The sequence below is a fragment of the Vanacampus margaritifer genome, chromosome 6 (assembly GCF_051991255.1).
Source record: "Vanacampus margaritifer isolate UIUO_Vmar chromosome 6, RoL_Vmar_1.0, whole genome shotgun sequence".
NCBI classification, from domain to species: domain Eukaryota; kingdom Metazoa; phylum Chordata; class Actinopteri; order Syngnathiformes; family Syngnathidae; genus Vanacampus; species Vanacampus margaritifer.
Window position 1 is genome coordinate 13,134,686 of NC_135437.1, and position 26,422 is coordinate 13,161,107.

The 26,422-nt window shown below is 39.2% G+C and overlaps 1 protein-coding gene across 1 annotated transcript; it reads right to left on the reverse strand.

Annotated features, from left to right (window-relative positions):
* Nucleotides 1-451: 451 nt before the first annotated feature.
* On the reverse strand, nt 452-22,282 carry elapor2a (endosome-lysosome associated apoptosis and autophagy regulator family member 2a). Its single transcript, XM_077569169.1, has 22 exons — nt 21,983-22,282; nt 18,997-19,117; nt 15,453-15,642; nt 14,233-14,380; nt 13,675-13,764; nt 13,218-13,323; nt 12,975-13,127; nt 11,534-11,622; nt 11,282-11,462; nt 11,083-11,211; nt 10,757-10,847; nt 10,577-10,679; nt 10,354-10,491; nt 9,544-9,807; nt 8,978-9,151; nt 6,846-7,032; nt 6,669-6,765; nt 4,715-4,816; nt 4,335-4,461; nt 2,343-2,521; nt 1,932-2,103; nt 452-938 (listed from the first exon to the last, which is right to left on the reverse strand). Exons 1-22 carry the CDS (start codon nt 22,163-22,165, stop codon nt 870-872), a joined length of 3,093 nt encoding a protein of 1,030 aa, XP_077425295.1. The 5' UTR covers nt 22,166-22,282; the 3' UTR covers nt 452-869.
* Nucleotides 22,283-26,422: the final 4,140 nt, after the last annotated feature.

Here is a 26,422-nt window from a genome sequence, read left to right on the forward strand (position 1 = left end):
AAAAAGGTCGTGAGCACCGGTACCTTCTAAAAGGCTGGTATCGGTACTCGCCCATCCAAAGTTCTAAATATAAATTTAAATTGTTAACACATAAATTACATGCTTAATATTGTATTTAAAAAAAATAGACACATTATTTAACAAATATATCTATTTTCTTCAAAAAAGAAATCCTATTAAAAATACTTCATATATTCAATAAATTCTATAGAGTGGGGTAAAAATAAAATGTAAAAAAAAATCTTAAATTATATATATTTTTAAAATGTTTAACTGAATTACCTTTTTTTGAACCTTTTTTTTATGTTTTAATAATGAACTTTATTTTTTTTAAACTTTTCATTAAAAAAAATCTAACTACATTCTACATATTCAAACTTTAAAAATGTTTGACATTTATTAGATTTATTATATTTTCCAGTCCACCAAAGACAATAAAAAAACAACCAACCGGGGTGCACTTATAGATAAATAAGTCATAATTTATTAGAAGTACACAACCTCAGCGTCCACCTCTCTGTACAACAATTGGAGCCAAACAAAAACAATACACACAAATGACGAGTGGCCACAGATGAGGTGGGGTGGGGAGGGCGAGGGCGAGGGGGGATTTGCACACAAAATGCCCACCTTGTAGCTAACTCATCAAAGTAAAATCACAAAATGACATAGCTCTCTGGCTTACCCTGAGCTCTGACACACTCGTACCCATTTGAAGGCCACCGTGTGTGTGCGTGTGCGTGCGTGCGTGTGTGCGTGCGTGTATGTGTGTGTGCCTAGCAAAGCTCAGAGGTGGGTGACTGGTTTAAAGGGGGCTTCACCAGTGGACAATCTCCTGAGGACCTCTCCCTGTTTGGTTCTCCGTAGCTTTAACTCCACACCAAGGCTTTGGAATGAGATGAGTTTAGCTGCATGTCTTCATAGCTTTGCCCATTTTTCTGCACAAAAAAAAAAACAAAAACATTCAGTTGGTCACAAAAAAATGATGTAGATTTTGTGGATAATGTGCTGTGTCACGGAAAGCTTGTTTAGAGCCATGTTTTGTCATGTTTTTTTTTTTAAATATAGCTTTTTAAGTCAATAATAGTGTACAATATTATTAAATATATATACTGCATTTAGTCAAATGCAGTAAACCAAAGTCAATATTTTGCCATTTTAAGGTTTTTTTTTGTTTTTTTTTTTGTAAAAACAGTATACAATTCAGTTGCATGCCTTAAGCGTAGTACCGCATTGAGCCACATTATACTTAGCAGCACTGAGCTCTACTGGAAGAGATGTAGCAGAATTAGGAGTGGGGAGAAGAGGCGTATCAATATGAAATGCTCCAACTCACAAAAAGTTCAGGATATTCAGGTGTTTGTTCCAATAATGGATCAATAAATGTTCTAGCCTGGCAAGCCACATCCATTTTCTTGAAAAAGAAAGTGGGTCTGGACAGGCGTCCATAGATAGCGATTCGGCACCGGCCGAAAACAGTCAGACCAATCAAATTCGTCTATTTGCGTGACATCATTTCAACAGCGGTGAGCTTACTGATGAATCTACAAGGTTTTCCCGCAACGACAACATAAGTAATTCACTACTGTCTCTCTTTGGTTAGTAGCCATGTTGGATTTTTACTCTGTCTTCGCAAAAAAAAACAAAATTGATTAGTACACATTTTCAAACCGGAAGTCGTCACTGAGCTTTGACTGTTATAACCGAGAAACTTGAGAAGACACAGAAAGGCAAACAAGTGGACATCCTTGGAAATGTTCACCTGTCGTAAATTTTGCTGCAAAGCACATTTTGCAAAAAGTACTGGAACATTCAAAAGCTTGAACAACAGATTACAGTAAATTTAGGGCTCTGATTATAATAAATGAATGAGCATAAACTGAATATCCCAAACTTTTTACGAGTAGGTGTATGCATATGTAGCGCTTCACCTTGGACGCTATGGCTTTGAGTTTTCTGAGCAGCGAGGGTTTGGAGTAGACCACGTCGTCCTCCATGTCGCCCTCATTCTCGCCCTCCATGACGGCGCAGCTGTCGGCGCATGGCAGCTCGCACTCCTTGCTGTTGGCGGACATGACCAGGCGCGAGTACTTATACTCCAACCTGCCCCGTGCAGATGACACAAAGTCAACACGGGAAATAAACATGAGTCATCACAAATCTGGGAAAAGGATGAAGCAGGAGGGATGATGGGCTCAGAGGATTAACAAGTTTGGTGAGAGAACTGGAAAAGGGAGTCGCTATATTAGGCACAATCTAATTTAAAGGACATTGAAATTTTAAACAAACCGATGCATACATAATGGTTGTGTAGATGTGAGCATTAGACAGCGATGGCGTACCGCTTGTTCTTCTTCCAGAAGTAGCAAGTGAGCGAGGCTAGCAGCACGGCAATGAAGGTGCCCAATCCGGCGCAGAGGCGCACCCACAGATCCATCCCTTCGCACGGATGCGTCTCCTTGTCGGGCAAGCTCACGCCTCCCATGCAAACCTTGGGCTCCGTCCACACGTACAACAGATCCTGCACGAAAGCACACATCAAGCGTTCAAATCTGTCCCTTCATCTACACGCATTATGAAAACAAAAAAAAAACAAAAGTTGTCTTTGTAGCTCATTCAAACCCAAAAATGTGTAAATGCGTTTTTTGAATACATTGTCCTTCACTCCCAAAAACGTATTTATGCGATTGTTATGTTGTTTTTTTATGCAAGAGAATACAGAAGGCTTTGATGCAGCTTCTAACATGAAGAGGTGGCTTAAAGCAATGGTAGTTATTACAAAAATGGCAAGCAGAGTATAAGATATTAGCCAGGGCCATGTTGCAACAAGCTCTTTTTGCCATTGTTTTCATCAGGAATGTGAATAATGATGATGAAACTTAGCTATATTCTAATGCTAATTGCTGAAAAATGGAAACAGATACAAATAAACTTTTTAAAGAAGAGACTCTAATCTTTCTTTTGGTAGGTTCCATGTTTTTATAGCAATAGAACACAATATTCTGTGGGCCTTGCAAAATAAGTCAAAATCCAGTAAAACAGCCGCGAGCGAAGGGGGTTGCTTCAGTGAAAATGGCTGGGAGTGAATGAGTTAATTACTTTTATACAAAATGTAACTCAAAACCAAATCAACTTTTCCCATTGGAATGAAAGAAAATGCTACTAATCTGTTATAGCCCCCCAAAACACACTAAAGCAGGGTTCACTAATTCCGGTCCTCAAGGTCCCGAGTCCTGCAGGTTTGAGATGTTTCCGCCTACCAACACACCTGATACTGAAGATCAGGATCGTCATCAGGCAAGCTGATGAGCTGATTATATGAATCAGGTGTGCTAGTGGGCAAAAGCATCTAAAACCTGCAGGAATCCGGACCTCGAGGACCGAAATTGGTCAATCCTGCACTAAAGCATTTGTGTAACATGACCACTATAAAATTTCATACAGTATGAAAACATGAAGTAATAATATACATAAAATTACACAAGTAAGTGAATGTTTTGTAAGCTAACTATTTTCCTATTTTCGTCTGTGAGTGAGCCAGATTGCAACCATCCAATTCATCTAAAGCCACACATTTTCTCCACCCATGACCTTGGCTGCGTGATGTCACCATCAAGTAGCGACTGGAAAACACCAACTGCATGTCAAAAGGCTTGGTGATTAAGTGCTGCCTCCACGAGTGAAAATAACAATTCATGACCTTATTGGTAGTGGCTACTCACCTCACCCCTAGCTCCGCCCCCGTTGTCACGCTAAAAAAGGCTGTACTTGGCATTGACCCCGCAGTTGAGGGTAAAGCTGAGCCTTTAGATTAGGGAGCATCGAGTAATATATTTCCTGATCCTTGGTATAGTTTGACATGTCTTACTTGTGTCTTAGCATCATTGATATGTGCTTTTGTTTTGTTTCTGGTTTGTCTCTTACCCAAGCTGGTATTGTTAGTTTTCATGAGCTTTTGATTGCAATGTTAGTTAAGTAACACATTGTTTTAGGTCTGTTTGTCTTAATTGTAAACACAGTTTTTCTGTGTTCATGAAAAGCGCTGTTGGTTACAGCAAGCTTGCAGTAAAGTAGCTAAAAAAATTTCAAAGCTTAATATTAATGAGAATGGGGGTGGGACTTGAGTTTTTCTTCCTCCCACTCCCTTTTTAGGCTAGGTTTAGTTGAGTATTGTTTAGGAAAAATGTATATCTTGTTGATGTGAAAACAAATGAAATGAAATGTCACAATGAGGATAACACTCCAAAAATGGATGGATGGAGTGTCCAGTCCAGACCAGTCAAATAATGGTAAGGAAAAAAAAAAAAAAAAAGACTAGAGGGGGTGCCACAAACCATTTGACCCGCTTTGCAGGCTCCCTCTATGCGGTGGTAGTCACTCTGGGTGCACGTGGGGCACGCTCCGGAGCTCTCCCACAGGAAACGAAAGGTGCAGCCGTCGCACGTTCCCGCGGGACACGTACTGCAACAGATGTGTAGCGTCAGTCAGGGTTGCAGATGGGTGGAACATTTACAGAAAATTGACCATTAAGATGGGGAATTATGGAAATGTTCAAGATCCGATATGGTCGTCATTTTATTTCCATAGAATGCCAATAATTCGCATGAAACGTTCCCAATATTGAAAAATCCTGGAATTTTGCCGCCCTCGGCGTCAGTGAGCATAACAGCGGGAACCTGGTCCATCAAATGCCGATGGCGACGTGCATGCTTACCTTGGCACGGAGAGTTCTCCTTTGGTGCTTTTCAGGGGATTGCAGCGCACAGACACCACAGTGCTGCGGCCCGATTCACAAGATGAGGTGGGCTCTAAAGACCTTGGCAACAAACACGGCAAGCACTTATAAATGCGAAATCATCTTTCCAGTACACCACAACAAGCAAAAGAGAGCTTTTGAGAAAACGGAAAAGTTTAGAATAAATAGAATTTTAGCCTTTTTTTCTATACTTTCATGATTATATTTTTCAGAATTTTGATGATTATAGTTTAAAACCACAAACTCACCATCGAGAAGTTTGAATGTTTACATATGAAGATCCAGATGTTTACTAATTAATTCAAATAAAGTAGGAATTTTCCTACTGAAAATCGCTTTTCAATATGTTTAAAGGGTAAGTGAAGTTAAAAATGTTTTTAACTATATGTTCTAAGTGACCTCATTAGTCTAAACATGGTATTCTGATTAATATTGTGTTTTTGGAATAAGAATTAAGCAGCAAAATCCACCCATTTTTATCCATCTGAAGGGGCTGACCTGTGAATGTCACATGACCAGGGCTGAGCTTTAAAGTGGAAGTCAACCTTAAACATTTCTTGACAATAATATGTTATATGTGATCTCACTAGTCTAAACATGACATTCTGATTAACTCATTCACTCCCAACCATTTTCACTGAAGCAACCCCGTCCGCTCCCGGCTGTTTTACTGGATTTTGAAAGGCCCACAGAATATTGTGTTCTATTGCTATAAAAACATGAAACCTACCAAAAGATTAGAGTCTCTTCTTTCACCAGGAAAAAAAGTATAGTTCTATCTGTTTCCGTTTTGCAGCATTTAACATTAGTATATAGCGAAGTCTCATCATTATTTACAAATCTGTTTAAAACGGTGGAGAAAACAGCTTGTTGCAACATGGCTCTGGCTGATCGCTTATACTCTGCTCCCACCTGCTGGCCGTTTTATAATAACTACCATTCTTCAAGCGCCTGTCTTTAATTCAGAGGCTGCATCAAAGCCTTCTGTATGCTCGAGCATAAAAAAAAAAAAAAAAAAAAAAAAAAAAACGTATAAATACGTTTTTGGGACCATGATATTTAAAATGGAACATATTTATACGTTTTGGGGAGCAAAAGAGTTAATATTACATTTGTGTAAAAAGAGTTATGAAGCAAAATCCAGCCATTTTTATCCATCTCAAGGGACGGCCATCTTGCCACTAGCTGTCGACTGATAATAACATCTATGTTGCTCAGGCCGACTACTTCTACTTCTTTCCTGGGACTGGGGCACTATTTTCTCCAGCAGCGAGACTTTTTTGAGGTACGTAATAGCACTTATGCTTTTTTAGTGGCAATCGGGCGTCCGGCAGTTAAGCTAAATAACTTTGGGATGGATGATAAACACTGTTGCTACCTCGGTACAGTTCAACAACAAGTAAATGCGCTAACCGGCACTTGCATGCTACTTCCTTGCTCACCATTCGGTCCCGGGTGGCCGTGTTGTAGCGCTCGGGGTGACAACAGACAGGACGTTGTGTGTGACGTTTGTGTGACGGTTACCGTGAGGCAGTAAAAAGTAAAGTAAAGTAAAGTAAGTAAGTAAAGTAAAAAATTTTCAACTTTGCCGAACATGCGAGTGTGCGGATTTTCGGATTTCGCTGCGCCGCACCGCGTCCCAGCGCTCCAAACACGTCCTCCGCGCCGCCTCACGCACTTTCGTTCCGGTCCGCGCAAAGTCCAGTGGCTACAAACGCCTCCCCCCGCTTTTCGTGTGAATTCAACATTAGCCGGGCTGGCTAAATCAGGTCTGCATGACCAAGCCCAGAAGTGCGTCGTGATTGGTCGTTACTTTGTCTGAGATGAATAAAAACGAGTGGATTTTACTGCAGAATTCATATTCCACAAATAATTAATATACTAAGATTAGGAATGTGATTATAAGGCTTACCGAAAGTAGAAGTTGATATCTGGCACTTTCCTGGAGGAGCGGGGGTACAGCTCCGGTCTTGCCTGAATACCGGCATGCGTACTCTCCACCGTTGCACCTGTTCACCATGACATCAAGTTTGAACACGTACATGGCGGCCAGCCGTGGTCGGAGTACAGCGCGTACGCGGCTGCTCACCGAGGAAGGTGTCGGCCAGGTTAATGGACTGCGAGGTGAGCGCCGTGTTGAAGCCTCGTCCGCTGGCTGGGATTACGGTTGATTGGCAGATGAAGGTCTTGACGGCGTTGGCCCCGTCGCCGTGCTCGCTCAGAGAATCGCTGACAGACAGGTCGGTCACGTTGTCTTTGCATGAGGCCAGATGATCCTAAAGAGGGTCATATTAAAATGGCAAGGGACTAAATATGATTATTTCCAATTGGATACAGCACTATAAGAAGACAAAGCATAGGAAATTCAGAAGAGAAGAAAGATTTTGGAAATTCAAAAGGTAAGAATAAAAAAAATCACTGAAATCGTCATATCAAGCTGCAAGATTGTTGTAACATGTATGACAACAAAAAGCAAGTGCTCACAAAGCATGCGTGACTGCAGTCATGGACGAAATGTTTGAAGGCAAAAAAACAAAACAAAAAAAAGAGGCAATGACAGCTAAAATGAAGCTAATCCCCATCGGATTCCACAACAAGAAGACACACTGGCTGCTGATTTGATCCATTTAAGCAGCTGCGCAATGTTATAAAAAATGCAGAGTACATTTTCCTTGCTGTGGATGAGAACACCAACATCACTCAGATAATGTTCAACCAAAGGGGCTTTGTCAAGCATTATTATGAGTCAAAGGGAATTTTTGGGGGGCACATCAATATGAAAATGATATTGTGTTTCAGTTTGCATTCTTGTTGTTTTGAACAAGAACATCATACGTGGCCTGAATAACCTCAATAAATAGACCTTTGTCATAATGAATAAAATTCATTGTGGCCTTTAAAAGTTCTATTTGGACACTCCTGGCCTAGACAGCCACTTACATGAAATACAGGTGCGATGCACTTCACAGACATTTTATTGTTTCACATCATATCGTTACTAGGTGTGTCAGGCAATAAAACATTTTTTATCAGAATTAATCGCTTTAAATAGTTAACTCTTGATTTATCGCAAATTTGATATTTGTTCTAAATGTTCGATAAAATGTACAAGTTTTCATAGTCTTGTTAAAATAAAAGTGGAAAAATATGTTAAACTAATAGAAATCTGGCTGCATATTTTAGTCATTGAAACAGTAATTTCATAACTCATAACAGATTTAAAATTAAAAAGATGTACTGTACTGTAAAAAAGGAGGGTGATATTGATTTGTGTTGAGGTCATTGTTCTGCCACTAGATGGCATAATTGCTTTTGTAAGACGTTGGTGATTTAGTGCATTTTTCTTTTCATATTAAGAGCAATTTTTTGACATTAAGTAACTTGTGAAATTTTTGCACATTTTTAAAAAATTTAAATACAACTTGACCCTAGTCTCCACAAACATATACATTATTATTGAAGTTCTTACTGCTAAATTTTGACGTGGACGTTTCTGCCGCGTTGCGACTAGAATTCCCCCAGCACAGGCTTTCCAAGTAAGGGCGGTCATTAATCACGAGTTTAAAAAAAATAGTGCGTTTAAATTAACTCAAAATTAACGCACTAATTTTGACACCCCTAAACTGCACATTAACTCATTTGCTGCCAAAAATGAATTAAAAAAAAAAAATCTATTTTAACTCATTCACTGCCATTGACGGCTATAAACGTAAAAAATTAATTTTAACTATTTCTATTAGTTTAAAAAAAATGCATTTATGTTTTTATTTGGGGGGGTTATGCTCGAGCATACAGATGGCAGCCTGTGACCTGAAAGGGTCGCTTAAAGCAATAGTAATTATTACAAAAAACGGCCAGCAGGTGGCAGCAGAGTATAAGAGATCAACGAGGGCCATGTTGCAAAAGGCCGTTTTCCCCGGTGTTTTCAACAGATTTGTGAATAATGATGAAACTTAGCTATAAGTTAATGCTAATTGAGGCAAAACAGAAACAGATAAAAATTTGTTTTTTTCCTGATGAAAGAAGAGACTCTAATCTTTCTTTTGGTAGGTTCCATGTTTTATAGCAATATAAGACAATATTCTGTGGGCCTAGCAAAATCAGTCAAAATCCAGTAAAACAGCCGGAAGCGAAGGAGGTTGCTTCAGTGAAATTGGCTGCGAGTGAATGAGTTAAGGTAATTCACAGGACGAGCATGCATTCGTTGTCCTGTCCTCTCACCTGTCCTCCGCACAAGCTGATGTTGAAGAGGTGGAAGTACTTGGTTCCCTTAGAGGTGAAGCTCGGCCCGTTCATCAGCGTTCCCACCGAGCCCAGCTGGCTTAAGTCAAAGGTCATGGTAACGTTAGCATCCGTGTGCGTGAAGTGGCAGTCGCTGTAGCATAAGCGGTGGTCCTGGAAGAGAATGTGAAGAAGCATAAAGAGTCAATGGCAAACATGGATGAGACTTAGTTATCAATACGCGTTTACGTGAAGGGGCCAACACGTGTACATTATGTGCATTGAATGTGAAGTGACAAACGTGCGTGTACATCAGTGTGAGTGCATCACGTGTGTACAGACAGATACATGGTGTGTAGATGAAGGGGACAACCAAATGTGTACAGTATATACTGCGTTTATTTGAAAGGGCATACATTAACACAGTACATCTGCCTTCTTGATAATTGATTAGTTGTCGGTTAATTGCTGCATTTGTAATTGTGTTCTTATTACAATATGAAAACACAGGTGTGTCTTCATGTGAAACCAGAAGTGTGCATTGTATGTTTATGTGAAAGTACAACCTTGCTGCTCTGGCTGCCCGGTCCGCAACGTTTGCACGCGTCCGGTCCCGGCGTGGACTGCGGGAGCAGGTAGGTGTCGGGAGGGCACTCGACGCAGCGGCTGCTCTGCGGCTCGATGTAGTGACCAAGCGGGCACGGCACGCACGCTGAGCCGGAGGGCTGCGCGCTAAGGGCGCAAGCGCGACACTCGGACGACACCCCGTCCACCGCGTTGCTCACCCAGATGGAGTAGATGCGTGCCACGTCGTGCACGTAGCGACGGACCTGCGCAATGTGCAACACATGAAGCTCTATATTAGGCATGTGCAAATGGACAGACCGATATCTACCATTTGAGTGAATGGACAGGCTTGTGTACATCATGTTTGTGCATTTACAAAAATGGACAGACTAACGTGTACAATGTGTCTGTGTGAATAGACAGACACATTTGTACATTATTAAATGCTTGTGCAAATAGCAGATATGGACATTGTGTGAATGGACAAACAGGTGTGTATATTGAGCGAATGGACAAAGATGTAGAGCTGCCAAAATTAATCAATTAAACGGCATGTAATCGACTGATTATCGTCTGTGTTTAATTAAAATAAGACATTTTCAAACAGCTGATATAGGATTAGCTCGTCAGCAAGCTCTGCATAAGCCTGATAAAGATCCTGCTGATTGGAATCGGCTTGTGTTGGAAGAGGGAAACCTCCAAAACCTGCAGGACTGCGGCCTTCCAGGACCAGAGTTTCAAACCTATGGTCATGTGAATGGACAAACAGTTGTGCAGATAGGTGTTGTGTCAGGTGTTGTACGACTTACGTCAGTGGGCTGGTTGGTCCTCTGGAAGGCCCACGTGTAGGAAACGGAGGCATTCTTGGTCATGACGTGTGTATACGACTGTCTTGTTTTGCTTTTCTCCCATGACTCGACCACGGTCGTGCTCTTCCGGTTCACATCCTTCAAAAAAATACATTGAAAAAAAGAATGCACAAAAGCAAAAGTTTGCACACCCCTGATCTACACTTCCAGGATTTCCCCTCACCGTCATAAAGTAGAATTCACAGTCTGCTGTGCAAACCGTCTCAAACTCAAACGTAATACGGCCAAACTCTGTACCCGTGTGGCTCGACATGGACGTCGGGAGTCTGGTGGAAGTCGGAGGAAGGAAAAGTGTTAAGACAAGCGGAGACGTGACAGTGAGCGAGAAGAGCGACGTGCTCACTTGAAGCCGGGAATATGGATGCTGAGGATGAGGTAGTCATTATCCGAGCTTCCTGCGCTGCTCCGGATGTGATCGCGGGCCACCTCCCAGCCTAGAAACAGGAAGTGGCTTTCAGACTGAATTCAAGATCCAAACACATTTGGCCAAATAAAGATTATGTAGACAAAAAAATATATTTGCATCTTCAATTTAAGCCTTCTGGTATATTGTCCACGTTCCAGAGTACCAAATGTTCAACTTTTAAGATGTATAATATACTCTATTTATATAGGCCTGATTTATTACTTTTGTCCAAATATGTTTTTGTTTTTTTCTATCGCTTTCACCGTTCATGCCGTCACACTTGGAGTTGCCCACGTTGAAGCATGACGTCTTCATGTTAGCTGGAAGAACGTTCCACCACTTGTACTCAAAGCCCAGGGTGGGCTCTGTGCCCGCCGGGCACTGCTGACATGCTGACGAAGGAAACAAAAATGAACAACAAGCGGAAGAGGCACGATGAAGAAACACGACGACGCTCGGTACGTTTCATCCCATCCGAGGAGGTCCCGGCGGGGCAGGGCAGGCAGACGGATGTGTCGTTGTTATAGAAACCAGGGTTGCAGGGAGGGCAGGGCTCTCGCTCGCCACCGGGGGGCAGCGTCTCGGCTCCGGTCACGTTCTCCAGGCAGACCTTTGGCTCCATCCACTTGTATAGCACCTGAGTCTGCCGTTAACAGGGGAAATATGTGAGGATTTCCAGAAGCTGATTGCTTAAGCGTCACCTGCTTTCCTCACCTTCCCTTCGTTGTCGCACGCCGTGTGAATGCTGAAATAGTCCTTCTTGGAACATGGAGGTCTGTTTTTGCATTTTCCGGATCCCTCATCTGCAAAATAACACAAGTAGTCCGTATGAACTTATTGTCTGCCGTGGAATTTTTTTATTGGAAATGGGAAGGAATCCAACAGTTTTTTTTGCCAGCAATGGCTATATTCGTTTCAACAAGGTTGGCATGGAAAACGGTCATGCTCAGCTTTATGTGAAATTCAGGCATGTAAACCTGTGTAAGGAAAAAAATACTAGTTTCAAAGTGACAGTTCGGTTTGACATGTTCCCTTTAAAAAACTAAAAATTAAATAAAAGCTTGTTTTTGGTAAGTGACCACTGACCCCTATTTTTGGTGAAGCCAAGCAATTACCTACTGCTGATTAACGAAGCACGGAAAAAGTTAGAAACTTTTTTTCCTGGTGAAAGAAGACAGGCTTGTCATCCTTTTGTTAGGTTTGGGTCTTAAATGTTAATGTCACAGAAGACAACATTTTCTTGGTCTTAAAGCCAGAGTGTGTAAAAAGTGACCACTAGATGTCGCTTTAGCATATAATGCAGACGAAATGCATGCATTTCAAAGCACGCACACTACGGTGGCTCAGAGAGACCAAATTCCACAAGCCTACCACCATTTGTTATTTTGGCGAGCGATGGCAACTTGGCAGCCAGTGTGAAGCCCGGCGAGCGACGTCGAAAGACCGAGTGAGCCGGATTTAGCCAGAGCAGCTAACGAAAGCGGCTAGCGGGAGTTAGACGGCGCCATAGGCTGGCGTAGCTAACAAGAGCAGCTAGCGGGAGAAGCTAGTTAAAAAAAAAAAAACATCTAGTAAAAGCTTGCAAGAGCAAAGCATAAGGTGACTAGCGACAAGCCCGGATCATGGGACTCAACGACGACCACCTGCAGGCCCCAGCTGTGGAACGTAAGTGGCGGTTGACCCATTAAGTCCAACCCTAGATGCAAGCACCACCAGGGCTAGTATGTTCGCGAAGTTGTACTTTGCAAGAAGATCACGGCAAAACATGCCAACCTCTTGTAAGGTGGCACTTCAGCCATATAATATTGTGATGATTAGATCTATAATAATAATTAAATAAATTACATTTATGCAATGAAACATATTTTTCTGTATACTATTGACATCGTTTTTTTAAATGAATGAATTACTATCTCACCACCAGATGGCGCAAGGGATCACGGACTGGCCCTTTAAAAGTCAAAATGCTTTAAAATGGCTTGCAATAGGTGGATGCTGCGTTAAAAAATGCCAGGAGTCAATGATATTGCACAAAATTAACTGCACTGCAATTTAGCACGCCTGGTTAGTAGATCAGCTTCCACACCTGAATGCATAAGAAATCCGTTTTCACTTTTAGTAAGTATCAGGAGTTTGTGTGCATGTGTGTGTCCACCTGCATACTGAATGGCCGTGTCGCAGGGGGAGCAGGAACTCGCCCCGTGGCCCGAAAAGGTGTCCCGAGGGCAGGGCTCGCACGAGGAGGAGCCCGGCTCTCGGCTGAAGGTGCCCGGCTTACAAGGGAAACACTCGGATGTGTAGGCTACACCTGGAGACGGGAAGGAAATGTGAATATTTGAACAGATGAATATTTGATGGAGTGATGATTGAAGAGGAAATGATGAATACAAAGACAAACCTTCTATTTGGACATTTTTGAGCAGCACTGGTTTCACTGTTTTGGTGCCCACAGTAACGGCACCGGTCCTCCAGTACATGATGTTCGTGCCAGACTTGAGGTTCACCTGGTGATCATATTAACAAATAAAAAAAAATCAAATTTGAGCAGAACTGTACATAGTGATTGTATTGCGCAGGATTTTTTTTTAATGCTATGAAAGCTGCAACATTCTACGGCTGTGTGAAAGCGCAATATAAATAAAGATGACTTTGCTTGACTGCAGCACAGTTTGCACATTTAATTCAGTGATTCTTTCACAAGCCAAGTCATTACGTCCACACAACAGAGAGACTGAGGTCACAATTAATAGGTAATGTGAACGCTTACTCAAAAAAATCTTATTTCACCCAAAAAAATCGTAATTGAGCATTAAGACCTGCAGTGTAAACGTAGCCTAAAGTGCTTTAGAACTTACCGTGTGGGTGGCCCACTCTCCTTGGTTGGTAAGCTTTAGCCATTTAGTTTCTGCGGACTGATCCATCTCTTGACACTGGTCATTTTGGATCTACAACCCATTCAACACAATTACAATTAAATTAACTTTCACCTCAACTGATGACCACACTTGACACTTTATTAAAAAATCTGAAATATTGACATCTGTGTTATAATAGGCTAATTAAAATGTATTTACATGTATTCATTTTTCAACTTATTTTATCATAAACAATACAATTGAAAAGATTAGTCACCTCACAGTTAACAATTATACATAATATTTGACATGTTTTTTTTCTAAATATTTTGTTCATGTATCCAGTATAAATAAAATAGAAAGGGATTAAACAATGCTACATACAACAATGAAAAATGACTAAAATTAAATAAAATACAGTGCTTTGTTTTGTAAATTTAGACTTTTTTTAAAAAAAACTCGTCAGCAAACAAATTGGCCCATCGGTTCTTCATAAAAATCCAACATAACCTTTGAGAACATACGTTTGTGCACAAAATGGGTGCGTTTGCTACTCACAAAGAACTCAAAGAGCAGGTTGTTGTCCGGGTACTGGTACTCAAAAGTGACGGATCCCTGCTTCTTTAGGTGGACCGAGTATACTAGTGCGACTGTGCACTCATCCCGGTTGGACTCCAGATAGCTTCCCTGAGGCACCCAGGAAGAGCTGTTGTGGCATGAGGGCATGAGAGGTCATCAGAAAAAAACAACATAGCAGATGAATGAATTCTCATTGGATTATAAATGGCACAGTTCCGTTCCGTTACACACATGAATAAAACATAGCGGAAATGCACATTACACGAGACATGCATTAAACCAACTGTATGTTGATTAACTAAATGGTTTGTATATGATTTTTTTGGTGGGGGAAATGTATTTTATTTCAAGTATAATTAAAAAAAAATAATGTTGGAAATAAAAACTATGCACCATTTAACCTATTACTCTAAACTGTAGATCAAAATCACCTGTTGTAAAGTTTACAAATCTGGAGAAAATATTATAAAAAAATAAATTAAAAAAAATAAGTATTATAATAGGCTTACTTTGTTCTTTTGTCATTTTTATTAATAACATTTAAAAAATATATTTTTGAATTTTTGTAGCCACCTACATACCATACATAGAACTTTTTTATTTCACTAGTTAAATTCAAAATCTGATACTGATATACAGTAATATATTGATTAACTTCAAAGAGTGAAATATTTTGTGATTTTATATTGCATTATTTGGATGATTGAGAAATTAGAATACGACTACACAGGAAGCTATCAAAACGAGTACTAATAAAGAAAATAGGTCGCAGAAATTTCTTCAGGCTTTCAGAAAAGTATTTTGCTTATTATGTGTTTCATAAATCTGGATAACAAGTTTCACTATTTCTTTTTTTTTTTTTTTTGTGAATCTGCACATGTTCGCGTTTCTGCATTTGCGACATCACCTATTCACAATTTTTTTTCTTATTGAAATTAACTCCAAAAAAAATTCAAATCATTTCAAAGGATAAAACCAAAATGAATAAAACATCAAAAATTCTGCAAAATGAGATCCATTTATTTTTTTACGGTATTTCTTATTTTTAAATATATCGACGTGGCAACACCACAATGGGCCAAGAGGGGTCAGAAATGTCTAATTTATACCATTTCCTTCCATGCAAACGTAATATACTGTGTTTCATATACAGTACGTGTGTCATATAGCTGCAGACCAACAATGCATAATTGCGTCACCTGTTGCACGTCAGGTCGCCGTTTCTGCGTCCTCCGTTTTCCAGGGCGGTTGCTAGGCTACTGAATCCTGCCGGCATGGATTCCCACTGGTCGAAGCGGATTCCGCTTCCCAGGGAGTAGCTTCCCGCCGCGCAGCGAGTGCACTCTTGGGCCGACATCTCCAGGAACTCGCCGGCTTTGCACGAAAAGGCTAAAGACACAAACACAAAACAATATATTGCATAAAAAATAGAACTTATGACCATAACACCACACTAGGGCTGCAAAAAAATCATTATTTTGTAGTCGACTAGTCATCAATAGTAGTCGCATCATACTATGTAAATTACAGCATATCGCACCAACAAGCAGCTGCTCTTGTATAACCCTCATTAGCTTTCAGCTTGAATTGTTTATTGTACAGTATGTACAAACTAAAAATGAAGACAATTAAAATGATAATACATTACACTTTTACAATATTAAACTTTGTAGCTTGTTTATCAATAATGGTGCAACTTAAATTAAAGGTGATACTGTGGGCTGAACATTTTTGGCTGCAAATGTTTAGTGCAATTTAAAATGGAACCAAAAACTATACATGACACACAATTGTGCTATGAATACTATCTATAAATACAAAAAGAAATACTTTTAAGCATATTTCACTCTTCTCAGGCATCAAACATTTATTTTTCTGTTGAAGACAGTGAAATCAGATGAGTAAAATTAGGAAAAGGCACTGAGTTAAACAAAATTTAAATAAACAGTGATTTTCATTTTGTTTTTTATTTAACATTTATTTATACAAAACATTTTTGCTTCACTAGTGCATTTTTAAAACTGTTATATAATACATCGACACAATCAAAATGAGGTATGCACCTGAAGAAAAAACATAATAATCCTTAAACATTAAGAGGCTCATATTATTTAGGACCGTAACATAGTATATTATAATGAACTGAGCTGTGTGTGTTTTATTGTTATGTGTTGCCATTGCGGGGTTGCAGCAAACATGCCATTTTGTTACTTTGAGTTTTCCATTTTCAGAGTTCCTATTCTGTTCACGGGTGTGGGAACGAGAGATTGGGCAAGCTTGTGGAATGTGTTATGGTAAACAAACGTGAATTCGCTGACTAATACCTCCATAATCCATAGTAGATGATACATTACATTAGCATACCCAAACATGACATCAAACACAGACCGTAATCTAAACTGCTCCTACATCAGGTGGAATGGAATCCGGCTTAAGTCACAAAATGCTTGCTTTTTATTTGCTTGTTGCATTTCCATCATGTTGCCATACAAGGCAGGTTTGAATTGCATCAAGTATTTTAACTTTCGAACTCTGTTGCTAACGCCGGTTAGCCATGACACTGCATTAGCCAATAGCCATAGTGCTTCTGTTGACCTGACGGATAACCAGGATTATCACTACTGTGCATGAGCTTCAACGACCAGCACAGCAGGGGCAGCGGGAGACGAGGCAGTTTCGAGAGAAAAATAAAATCGCAAAAGATAAAGAAATAAACGACGACGACGACGACGACTATTAAACTATATTGTCAAAAATTGTGATTGTCGACATAGTCGTGACTAGACGACTAATCTTGGCAGAGTTATGAGTTATGACGCTCGTCGCTTGTAGATGTATCATTTTTAATGGCATCATTATGTCCACATAGATAAACAACACACTGTGCAGTTGCAAGAAGAAACAAACATTGTGGCAAGTGAACCGATGTTAATGAAGCACAGGACAAACCTGTTAGCAGCCATGTTTAACAACTGGTCTCACCACATTAGTGAGCCATTTAACAAGAGTCATTTCCTTCTTCCTGCTCTACATATTTGATGTACAAGACTTCCTAACTGCCTACATTATGTTGTAATCGCTGTGTTTATTTTTCTGATTAAGTAATGGTCTTCTTCGGGGCCGCAACTTGCCTGAAAACTCACCAATTGTTTTTCCATTGGCTGTATTGGTGAAAACTGTACATATCTTAGTGGTCCTCAACACAATCCGATGTACTGAACAATGTCATTCTTGTAATAATGCATAATATATATATATATATATATATATATATATATATATATATATATATATATATATATATATATATTTATATAATACTGATGTAAAACTTTATTCTCATAATATCATAATTTTAATCTCCAGTCATAATATTAAAACTTTCACCTTTGAACTATAAAACTATTTATTTCAAAAAATATATAAATTTGTTTCTCAGGGAAAACAACTTTATTCTCCTAAATTAATATTAAGACTTTATTCTCCTAAATTAATATTATGACTTTATTCTTGAAATACAACAACTTCCATTAAAAAAATATATTTTTTTCCATCACGTAATACTACTTTAATCATAATTTAAATTGAACATGTATATTCAGTACAATCAGTAGTATATCCTCGAATGCTTAAATATTTGACAGTTGCAGCCTTAGATTCCACCTTATAATATTACATACAATATTGTTGTATTTTTATTGTTTAATAGTATGCCTCAAATAATTATTTTTACAGTACATATTCAATTACTTAAATAAAAAAAAGAAAAATCTATAGGACTTGTCGTTAACATTATGATTTTAATTTCGAAAATATAAACCTTTATCTTTTAATTTGATCTAAAAACATATATATATATATATATATATATATATATATATATATATAAATACTCACTCATAACATAGTTAATGTAGTCTTGTAACATTATGACTATTTTTGAAATATGACTTTAATCTCAATGTTACAACTTTAAGTAAAAATACAAGTATAACACACTTATTTAAAAAAATTAAAAAAAATGTGAAATTGTATTTTGGATATGGATAACTATTCTACAAGGGTGTAGCCAGAAATTCTTCATTGCGGTGGCCAGGGTGGAACCATAAATCATATAGGGGAGGCCATAAGTTCATACCTGAAATGTCTAAATAAGTAGTTCTTAACCATGCAGCCATACCGTTCGCATGCCGACCTTGGGCTGCGAGCACCGACTCGTGGGCTGCATTATTTTCAGATCATATGGTATGAATTCAATGCATTAGAGCTGTTATAATTGTCAATGAGTTGCTCAGTTAAAATAGAGCTTTCTGCCACTTGGCAGCAATAAGGAAAATATCAGTTGCTGACCTGTAACTGAGTTGCTATTTCTATTCTATACTATACAACTTACAGTAAATGTTTAATCATCTAAAAAATATATACATATAAATACATACATACATATAAAGTTTATTTTTGTAATAAAATGACTTTAATCTCAAATTAATCGACAATCAGTAGGCATACTCATCAATAAATACTATAGACACATTCCATTTTCAACCCCCTACCCTGTCTATGAGGAGAGCAGCTCCTCTTTTTAGTTCTGCGTTCAATGGCCTCTGGCTTTGGATACAGTCCAAACGGAGGCAGTCAAGATGCATTTTGGACATTTCCGAGCTGCCGATAAGGGGGTGTTCAACACATACACACATGCATCCCAAACAGATGGACGCACAACAAAATATGCCAGAGACTTACTGCAATCTGTGCCGCGTACCGGCTCGGGCAGGCCGACGCAGGCCCCGGGGTTGTGCGGGATGGCCGCTCGCCACCGAGAACCAGAACTGTGGCACTCTGTGTACTCAAAGTAGTAGTCCTCCTGCAAAAAAATTAAAAATAATAATTAATTAATTAATTTAAAAAAACACCACTAATTAAACCAAAAATTTTGCATTAGGTATCTTTGTCTGTTCTAGTACCAAATACACCAGCCTCAAATATTAATTTACTTGCTGTTTCACATCCACTTCAGTCTATAACTTTTTTGTAAAATTATATCTTTTGGTGTTTTTGCTTCTTGAGTTAGTTACATAATGTGTCATCGTGTTTACAGATGTTTCTTCTTTTTTGTCACTGTATTCCTAAAATATTGACATTATATCATATGATGAGTTAGGATCAGTGTGATGCAGTAAACAACCACCCCATAACAACCATACAATAAAACCGCATCATAACTTGCTGAACATGATTATGTCTGTAGATTGTGCAGATGTAACTAATGAAGTGTCTGGATGTGTTTACTCGGGCAGAGCGCAAAGAACAGTTCCCCGCTCCATCCTCCACCCTTTTATTCGTGAGGTTGTTTGGTTTACTGAACAGTAAAAGATGAAGCGACTGCGTTTACAAGCTCAAAGCGCTTCCATGTTGCTTCCACTGAGATGAAGTAATTGGCACTCCTTTTTGTTTGTCTGGAAGTACAACATTCCGCCTTCACATCTACGGCAACAACTGCTTTAGATGGCAGTGTTTTGCTTCTTCTTCTTTCTTTTTTTTTGCACTGTCATTGATTTTAAAGGGATACTTGACTCATTGAGCCCTTAGCCTTTCAGCAGTAAAGAGTTACTATTTTGTCCAGAATTAATTTGATGACTTTGTTATTTTTCATGTACAATTACCTTTAAAAACTAATTTTGCCACTTGCTGTCGACTGAAGATGACATCACATGTGCTGAGGAAATAGGTAATGACCAATTACGGCTGTTTTTTAAGTTTGGTCAGAAAACTGAGCCATGATTGGTCGTTACCTGACAAAGTATTATCTTCTTACTGTTGAAAACGGCTCAATGAATCAAGTATCCCTTTAATCTGTATGAGAAAGATTGTGGCCACATTGAAATTCAGTATTACCAACTTTATTCTCATAAATTTGAAAAAAAAAAATAGCAATATTAGTGTATTCTCAAAAATGTGAGTTAATCTCGAAAATATAAAAAAAATTGCCAAGATTACATTACATTAAACTCGTAGCGTTACCTTTTCTTTTCAATCCAATAATTTCCTAATTCTTGCCGAATTAAAAAAAAAATGTGACTCTGCAATAGGGCTGGTCGACTAATCAATTAATTGAGTTATTAGGCTAGGACGATTTTTTTGTTTTTCAAATACAAAAAGAAAATAATCTTAATGGCTTCCGTAGTTCAAAGCGTGTCTCCGAAAAGTGAACCGTTTACGCTGACGGTATGGCAGCGAACATGGGACCTAATTTACGGTAACAGTTCTCCTCAGTCATTTGGAGTTAAAACATTGGTTGTTAATTTCCTCATTGTGTAATGCTGCAAATCAGAACAGACATTGGCAACAAAATGAAGAATGACAACCAAATTGTTTCAATTATTTCCCTTGCAAATGTATGACTCTTATAAACACAGAAGGGATTTCAAAAACTCCTTTAAAGATTTGAATTTTGAATAATATAAAGTCTTTTGCTTCTTCTTTTCAATGAAGGGGGGAAATTCACTATAATCGGAAACCTTATTTTCTTTTCATTTGATATATATTTTAAGGCTATACTCGCCCCGCCCTAGTAGGCAGTGATTGCTTTCAGGAATGCTGCCCCTCTATCTCCGGGACCAGTGTGACACCAGTGTGGGCTTCAGAGGAGGTGTTGAGCTGATCCAGAGCAGTTGGACGGGAAAAAAAACAGTCTATGCAGGAAACCGATAAGCACACAGTGGCCCAAGTTCAAAACACTGGAGCAAGGAAGCACTCGTGAGTCATGTTCTGGCAGAGGTGTCCAAACTAGGGCCCAGGGGTCATTTGCAGCCCCTGTTGTTCATTTATTATCAGCATGCGGCAAAATCAAAATTAACAACTGACATGACCCATGTTGTTTGCCTGCATTGTACAATGAAATAAAACTTATTTTCTATGCTAGACGGAAAGGCAAGGAAAGCGATGATATTTGCACACTGGTTTTATATTTTTACTTTTTCAAAAATGAAAAGAAGCTGTTTATACACTAAAGTGGTAACAACATTCCCATTCATAACACCTTGATGAAAGAAGATAATTTAGATAACAGAAAACATTGATTTGATTTTATGTATTCGTTTGCACTACTTCCTTTACTTTCCTCAGCAGAATTTTTTCTTGTTTTGGTTCTGTTGATATTCAGTTAAAACAAAATCCTGAAAAATCTTTGAATTCTTGCTTCATCAGATAGCATATAATTTATTTACCTGCACTAATGGATTCGTTTTACTGTGATAATACAGTGGCACCTCAAATGGATTTGCTCTGTCTATTTATTTATTTATTTTTGCATTGCTTGAGCAGAATGCTCCCTTGTGCTCGAGCTATGTTTTTTTGTTTTTGTTTGTTTGTTTTGGGGGGGTGGAACATATAGAGCTTTTCTATTCATTTCAATGGAGAACATTGATAGGAGACCTGAGTTTTACGCATGGTCACAGAGCAAATTAAACTCTTAAGTCACTTAAGACACTACTATAAAATAAATGAAGACTGTCAAAGTGACACCCCTGTGTTAACGAGATCAGCTTTAGGACTTGTCAGGAAACCGGAAATGTGCAGGGGTTGTTTTGTTTTGTTTTTCCCCATAGGGGACATTGAACGTCGCACGCAGCCCAAATCAGTGCACAGCCGGTAATCAAAGGTGGGAATGGGTGAGAAATTTAGCATGAATGAAGCGTGAATAATCGTGAATTAAGTGCGCATCGCTCACCTCCGTGCATTGCCGCTGTGTCTCGGCCCCGTCAATCATCGTCAGCGTGCAGCAGAGGAAGAAGAGGACGACGGCGAGGAGACGTTGGATGTGGATGTTGAGAGCCCAGCTGGCGACGAACCGAGCCGGCGAGCGCATTGTTGAGCATCCAATGAGCGAGATCGATAAATAATTAAGATACATTTAATTGTTTTGGGGCTTTAAACAGCATTCAAACGCATGTTTCTGTCGTCCGCCAATTTGCCAGGCACGCCACCTGCGATTATCTTCGGACAGCGCTCTCCCGCGGTGCTCCGCGTCTGTCAAGTTAACGACGGAAAAGCGCAACTTCCGAGTATCAATTTTCAAAATAAATCAATAAACGATCCACTCGTTTTTGACCATCCTCGCCCTCTTGTTTTGATCTATTATATTATTCAGTATTTTTGACATCATTTATTTAAAGCACTATAGTAGTTGGAAACGTTCCTTTGTCCATTGTAATAAAAAAAATATCTGTGCTTTATTCTGAAAGCAAAACTCAAAAGCACTGAAGCGTGTTACCGGTTATGCCACAGTAGCTGACTTAAATGTGCAGCTAACCATAGTCTAGTGACACTTTAGTGACGTTGACCAGCAAAATAATTAATTTACGGCGAACAATGACAAATAAATTACGGTCATTGACTCTCTTGAAAACGATACATTATCCTTATAAGTCAACCCTGAATAAATGTCGTGACAAACGGTCAGCGTCCTCATTTTTGTTGTTGTAAGATTGTCATTGCACTATTCACGGTGGCCACCAGACGTCAGGCAAGTACCACAACAACGGTAGTTTATTTATGGGAAGCATTTACTGCTACTAATGTGCAAATTGTGTTGTAATTGTCAATATATATATATATTTATATATATATTTATATATATATTTATATATGTATATATATTTATTTATTTTGCATTTCAGCTGAGTGACAGGCAGCGTCTCCCAGCACTATCGTCTCTTAATATTGATATGAGTGAGTGCCTTTTATATATGACCAGTTGTGTTTGTTATTGAAAAGCTACAGTCTGTAATTGAGCCACCAAATGAAGAAAGCTCCAGTCATCTTCTCCTTTCTCTTTCTGCCTATCATTTACCTTGTCCGCCTGTAACCAGATCCCCCTTGTCCACCTCCGTATTCAACCATCTGTAACCTTACGATAACCTCTACACTTTTCTTTGCGGTGCTCTGCGGTCAGATGAATCATTTATTAAGCGCTGTCCAAGTGCAGGGTAAGTGTGTTATCAACTGACCCTAGATCGAACGGTAATTGGAGTGCCCCCCTCCATGTGTGAGCTGTCAGTCTGTCCAAACATACCAGGAATTACCTGATGGAGTATTAAGAAACTTGCATACACCAAAATCCTGAGAGGACATGACAAGAAGGTGCTGGCCGAGGGATTCTTCCTTGCATGCTGTTGGTTGAGAAGGTTCCTGATATAACAAACTAAGAGAATGATTACCTAGTGATGGTATCATCTGGATACCCCTACGAATGGAAAATCTGCCAAGGGATTAGTGGACAACTGCCTTGGAGAAAAACTTTATAACAACTCGAGGATCATCCTGGATTAACAGTTCCATGTAGAGACACACCTTTATTAGTTTTTTTAGATTATGTAGTGTTTATCCTGTTTACAGTTGTGGGGGATCCTAACCGAGCTGACTTTGGGCAAAACAGACTTCACTCTGGCCTGATAGCCAGTCACGCACAGAAGTCAGGCAAGTGAACTACTACACGAATGGCTGTCAAGCTTTTTTACACCAAGTACAACCATCATGACCAACAGCAAAATACACTAGCTGTTCATCAAAAAAGAGACAGAGGGTTTGGTTTGTTCTTTAAAATAATATTTAGTAATATGATTGTAGGCCACTGTAACACCATGCACAGTTTGAACTTCAACACAGCACTTAAATGATTCAATTGAAATGTATATCACATACAAGTTAAATGAATTTGATGTAAATATTTCAAAACAAATAGTGCTTAAGATGAAGTGCAAATGTATTGCACTGCATAAAAATATACACATACATGCATACATACATACATTTATAATAATAAAAAATATACTGCATTTGAAAAGTAAAAAGTGTACTAACTACACCAAATTAAAAAAAAAAAGAAAGAAAAAAAAGCAGGCTCCATGCATAGCTACAAGGTTCCATTCTGTTATGTACAAATGAAAAGTCGTAAATTTGTTTGAATTTTTAAAATTGAAACTTTGATGGATGGATGGATGGCAGTTCAAAGAATGCAAATGCATGAATGCAAATGCATTTTTACCAAATAGTTAAATACAGTACAATGAAATTGTAGCAGTGATTCTTTACCATACCACTAGAGGGAGGCTGCGTACCAATCTGTCTGACATCTAACTGGAGCCTCTTGCATCTGGCATTGGGTGAAAGGCAGAGGCAGACACCCTGGACTGGTCGTGAATCTGCCTGCATGGGTGTCAGGCATGTCAATCCCTTCACCATCATTGACATTTTATTTTACTTTATTTTATTTACAGATGTGCTACTGGCATCCCCACATTAGAAATACACCTTGGACAAGAGGATCTCGCATCCATCTCCCATCATGCACGGACTTCCTTGCCCATCCCTAGGTCATTGTTTCGGCTACCTCTCCGACTCTAACAGCGACCCAGCTCTTGCTCCAGAATCTGACGAGTGTCAAATTCATGAGCTGGGCCCCGTGACGTCCCAGGCGGACGCCTCTTCATCTCAACAAAAGTCTCAAGGGACCCTCCACTGTTTCTCCATACAAGAAACTAATGGAACTAAGTCATTGCGCAACCCTCAGGAAAAAGATGATCATGCTTTTTGCCTTTCCTCCAGCTCGGCGTGTGATGTTGAGGAGGCATTTTATGCAGAAATGGAGCTCAAATACTCTCATATCCCCAGACCCTCCATTATTACGAGACACCCCAAGGTACTGTCAAAACTGCCCTCCCTATAAGTCCTTCTGTGTTGACTTTTGATCATTTTTGATTCTGTGATCCTATTAATTTTTTTCTTACATGAGCAATACAAGATATAGGTGTACGCTCTACATCAGGGGTGGGCAATCCTGGTCAGTCCTACATGTTTTTTAATGTTTCCCTCCTCCAACACACCTGAATCGAATGATCAGGATCGTTATCAGGCTTCTGTAGCACTTACTGATGAGCCGATCATTTGATTCAGGTGTGATGGAGGAGCGAAACACTGAAAATAGGCAGGACTCCGGGACTCAAGGACCATGATTGCCCACCCCTTGTCTACATATATAAATGTAATCAAGAAAATTCGGAAGAAAGTGGCTCGAGGTTATTTCCTCAATATAAACTGCAGTATTTTTAGAGTCTTCTGGTTCGAATGGCCTTGGGGTTCAAAAAAAAAACTTTTATCATCCAGATAGATTTAAAAAGTTACACTAGTATGCTAAATCTAGCACCATTATATATGCATTGCACTCCCACAAGGGGGCGTAATAAACCAAATGATGTCATCCATCGGCTGAGCTTGGCTCCTTGTCCTTCTCAGCAGAGTCGGCAAAAGTAGTCTACACTTTGTGCTTAAGTAGACGAAATACAGATAAAATGTAACATAGAACTTCTATGATATAAGTACTAAGAAGTAATGAGAAGTAAAAATAAAAAGTACAGACTCTTAAATATGCTTGTTATTTTCAAATGTAGGTTGTAAAAGGACGCCAAAAATAATAATAATAAATACAAAATTAAGTGCAGTTACCAGAAAAAGATACGTAAATGCAAATTTTAAAAGTATTTTTACTTTGTTACTAATTTCCTACCACAACATCTTAGAAGACAGTGGTTAAGTCATCAATGCCAGTTTGTTTGGTGTAAAGACCCACACATCCCACTCACACTTTGGGGTCACGATGTTCAGACGGTGTTTACTAATCTGTGCACGTGTGCCTGCATGCAGGGAGGGACGACACATTATGTACCATAACAAGCTGTGTCCACAGGGGACGATCAATAATGCTGATTATTGGGAGTGGGAAAAGGCCAATGATGCGAGTGGAGGAAGGAGTCCACGTTTTTGAGTGGGAATCCGGGAAATTATGCTGAATTGGAGGACATCTTACAGCAGTACTAGAGTGGAAATAGAATGTGATTTGCGATAATTCGCATTTTCCTTGAACTAAACAGTTTCAAACATGGAGCGTTTGCGGAGTTCGGGTGAACAGGCAAGGTAAACATGTCTGTGAAATATCTGGCGCCTCCAGTCCAGTGCTTCTCAAACATTTTAACCAAATACACCTCAAAAACACTTGGAACCACCACAATTACCAACATAAATTCATAGTAGCGTAGTTCAAGTTCAAGTTTCATCAAAATTGAGGCAAATGTTTTCTATGTTTTCTAGTTTCATATGCACAGTTGGACCATTG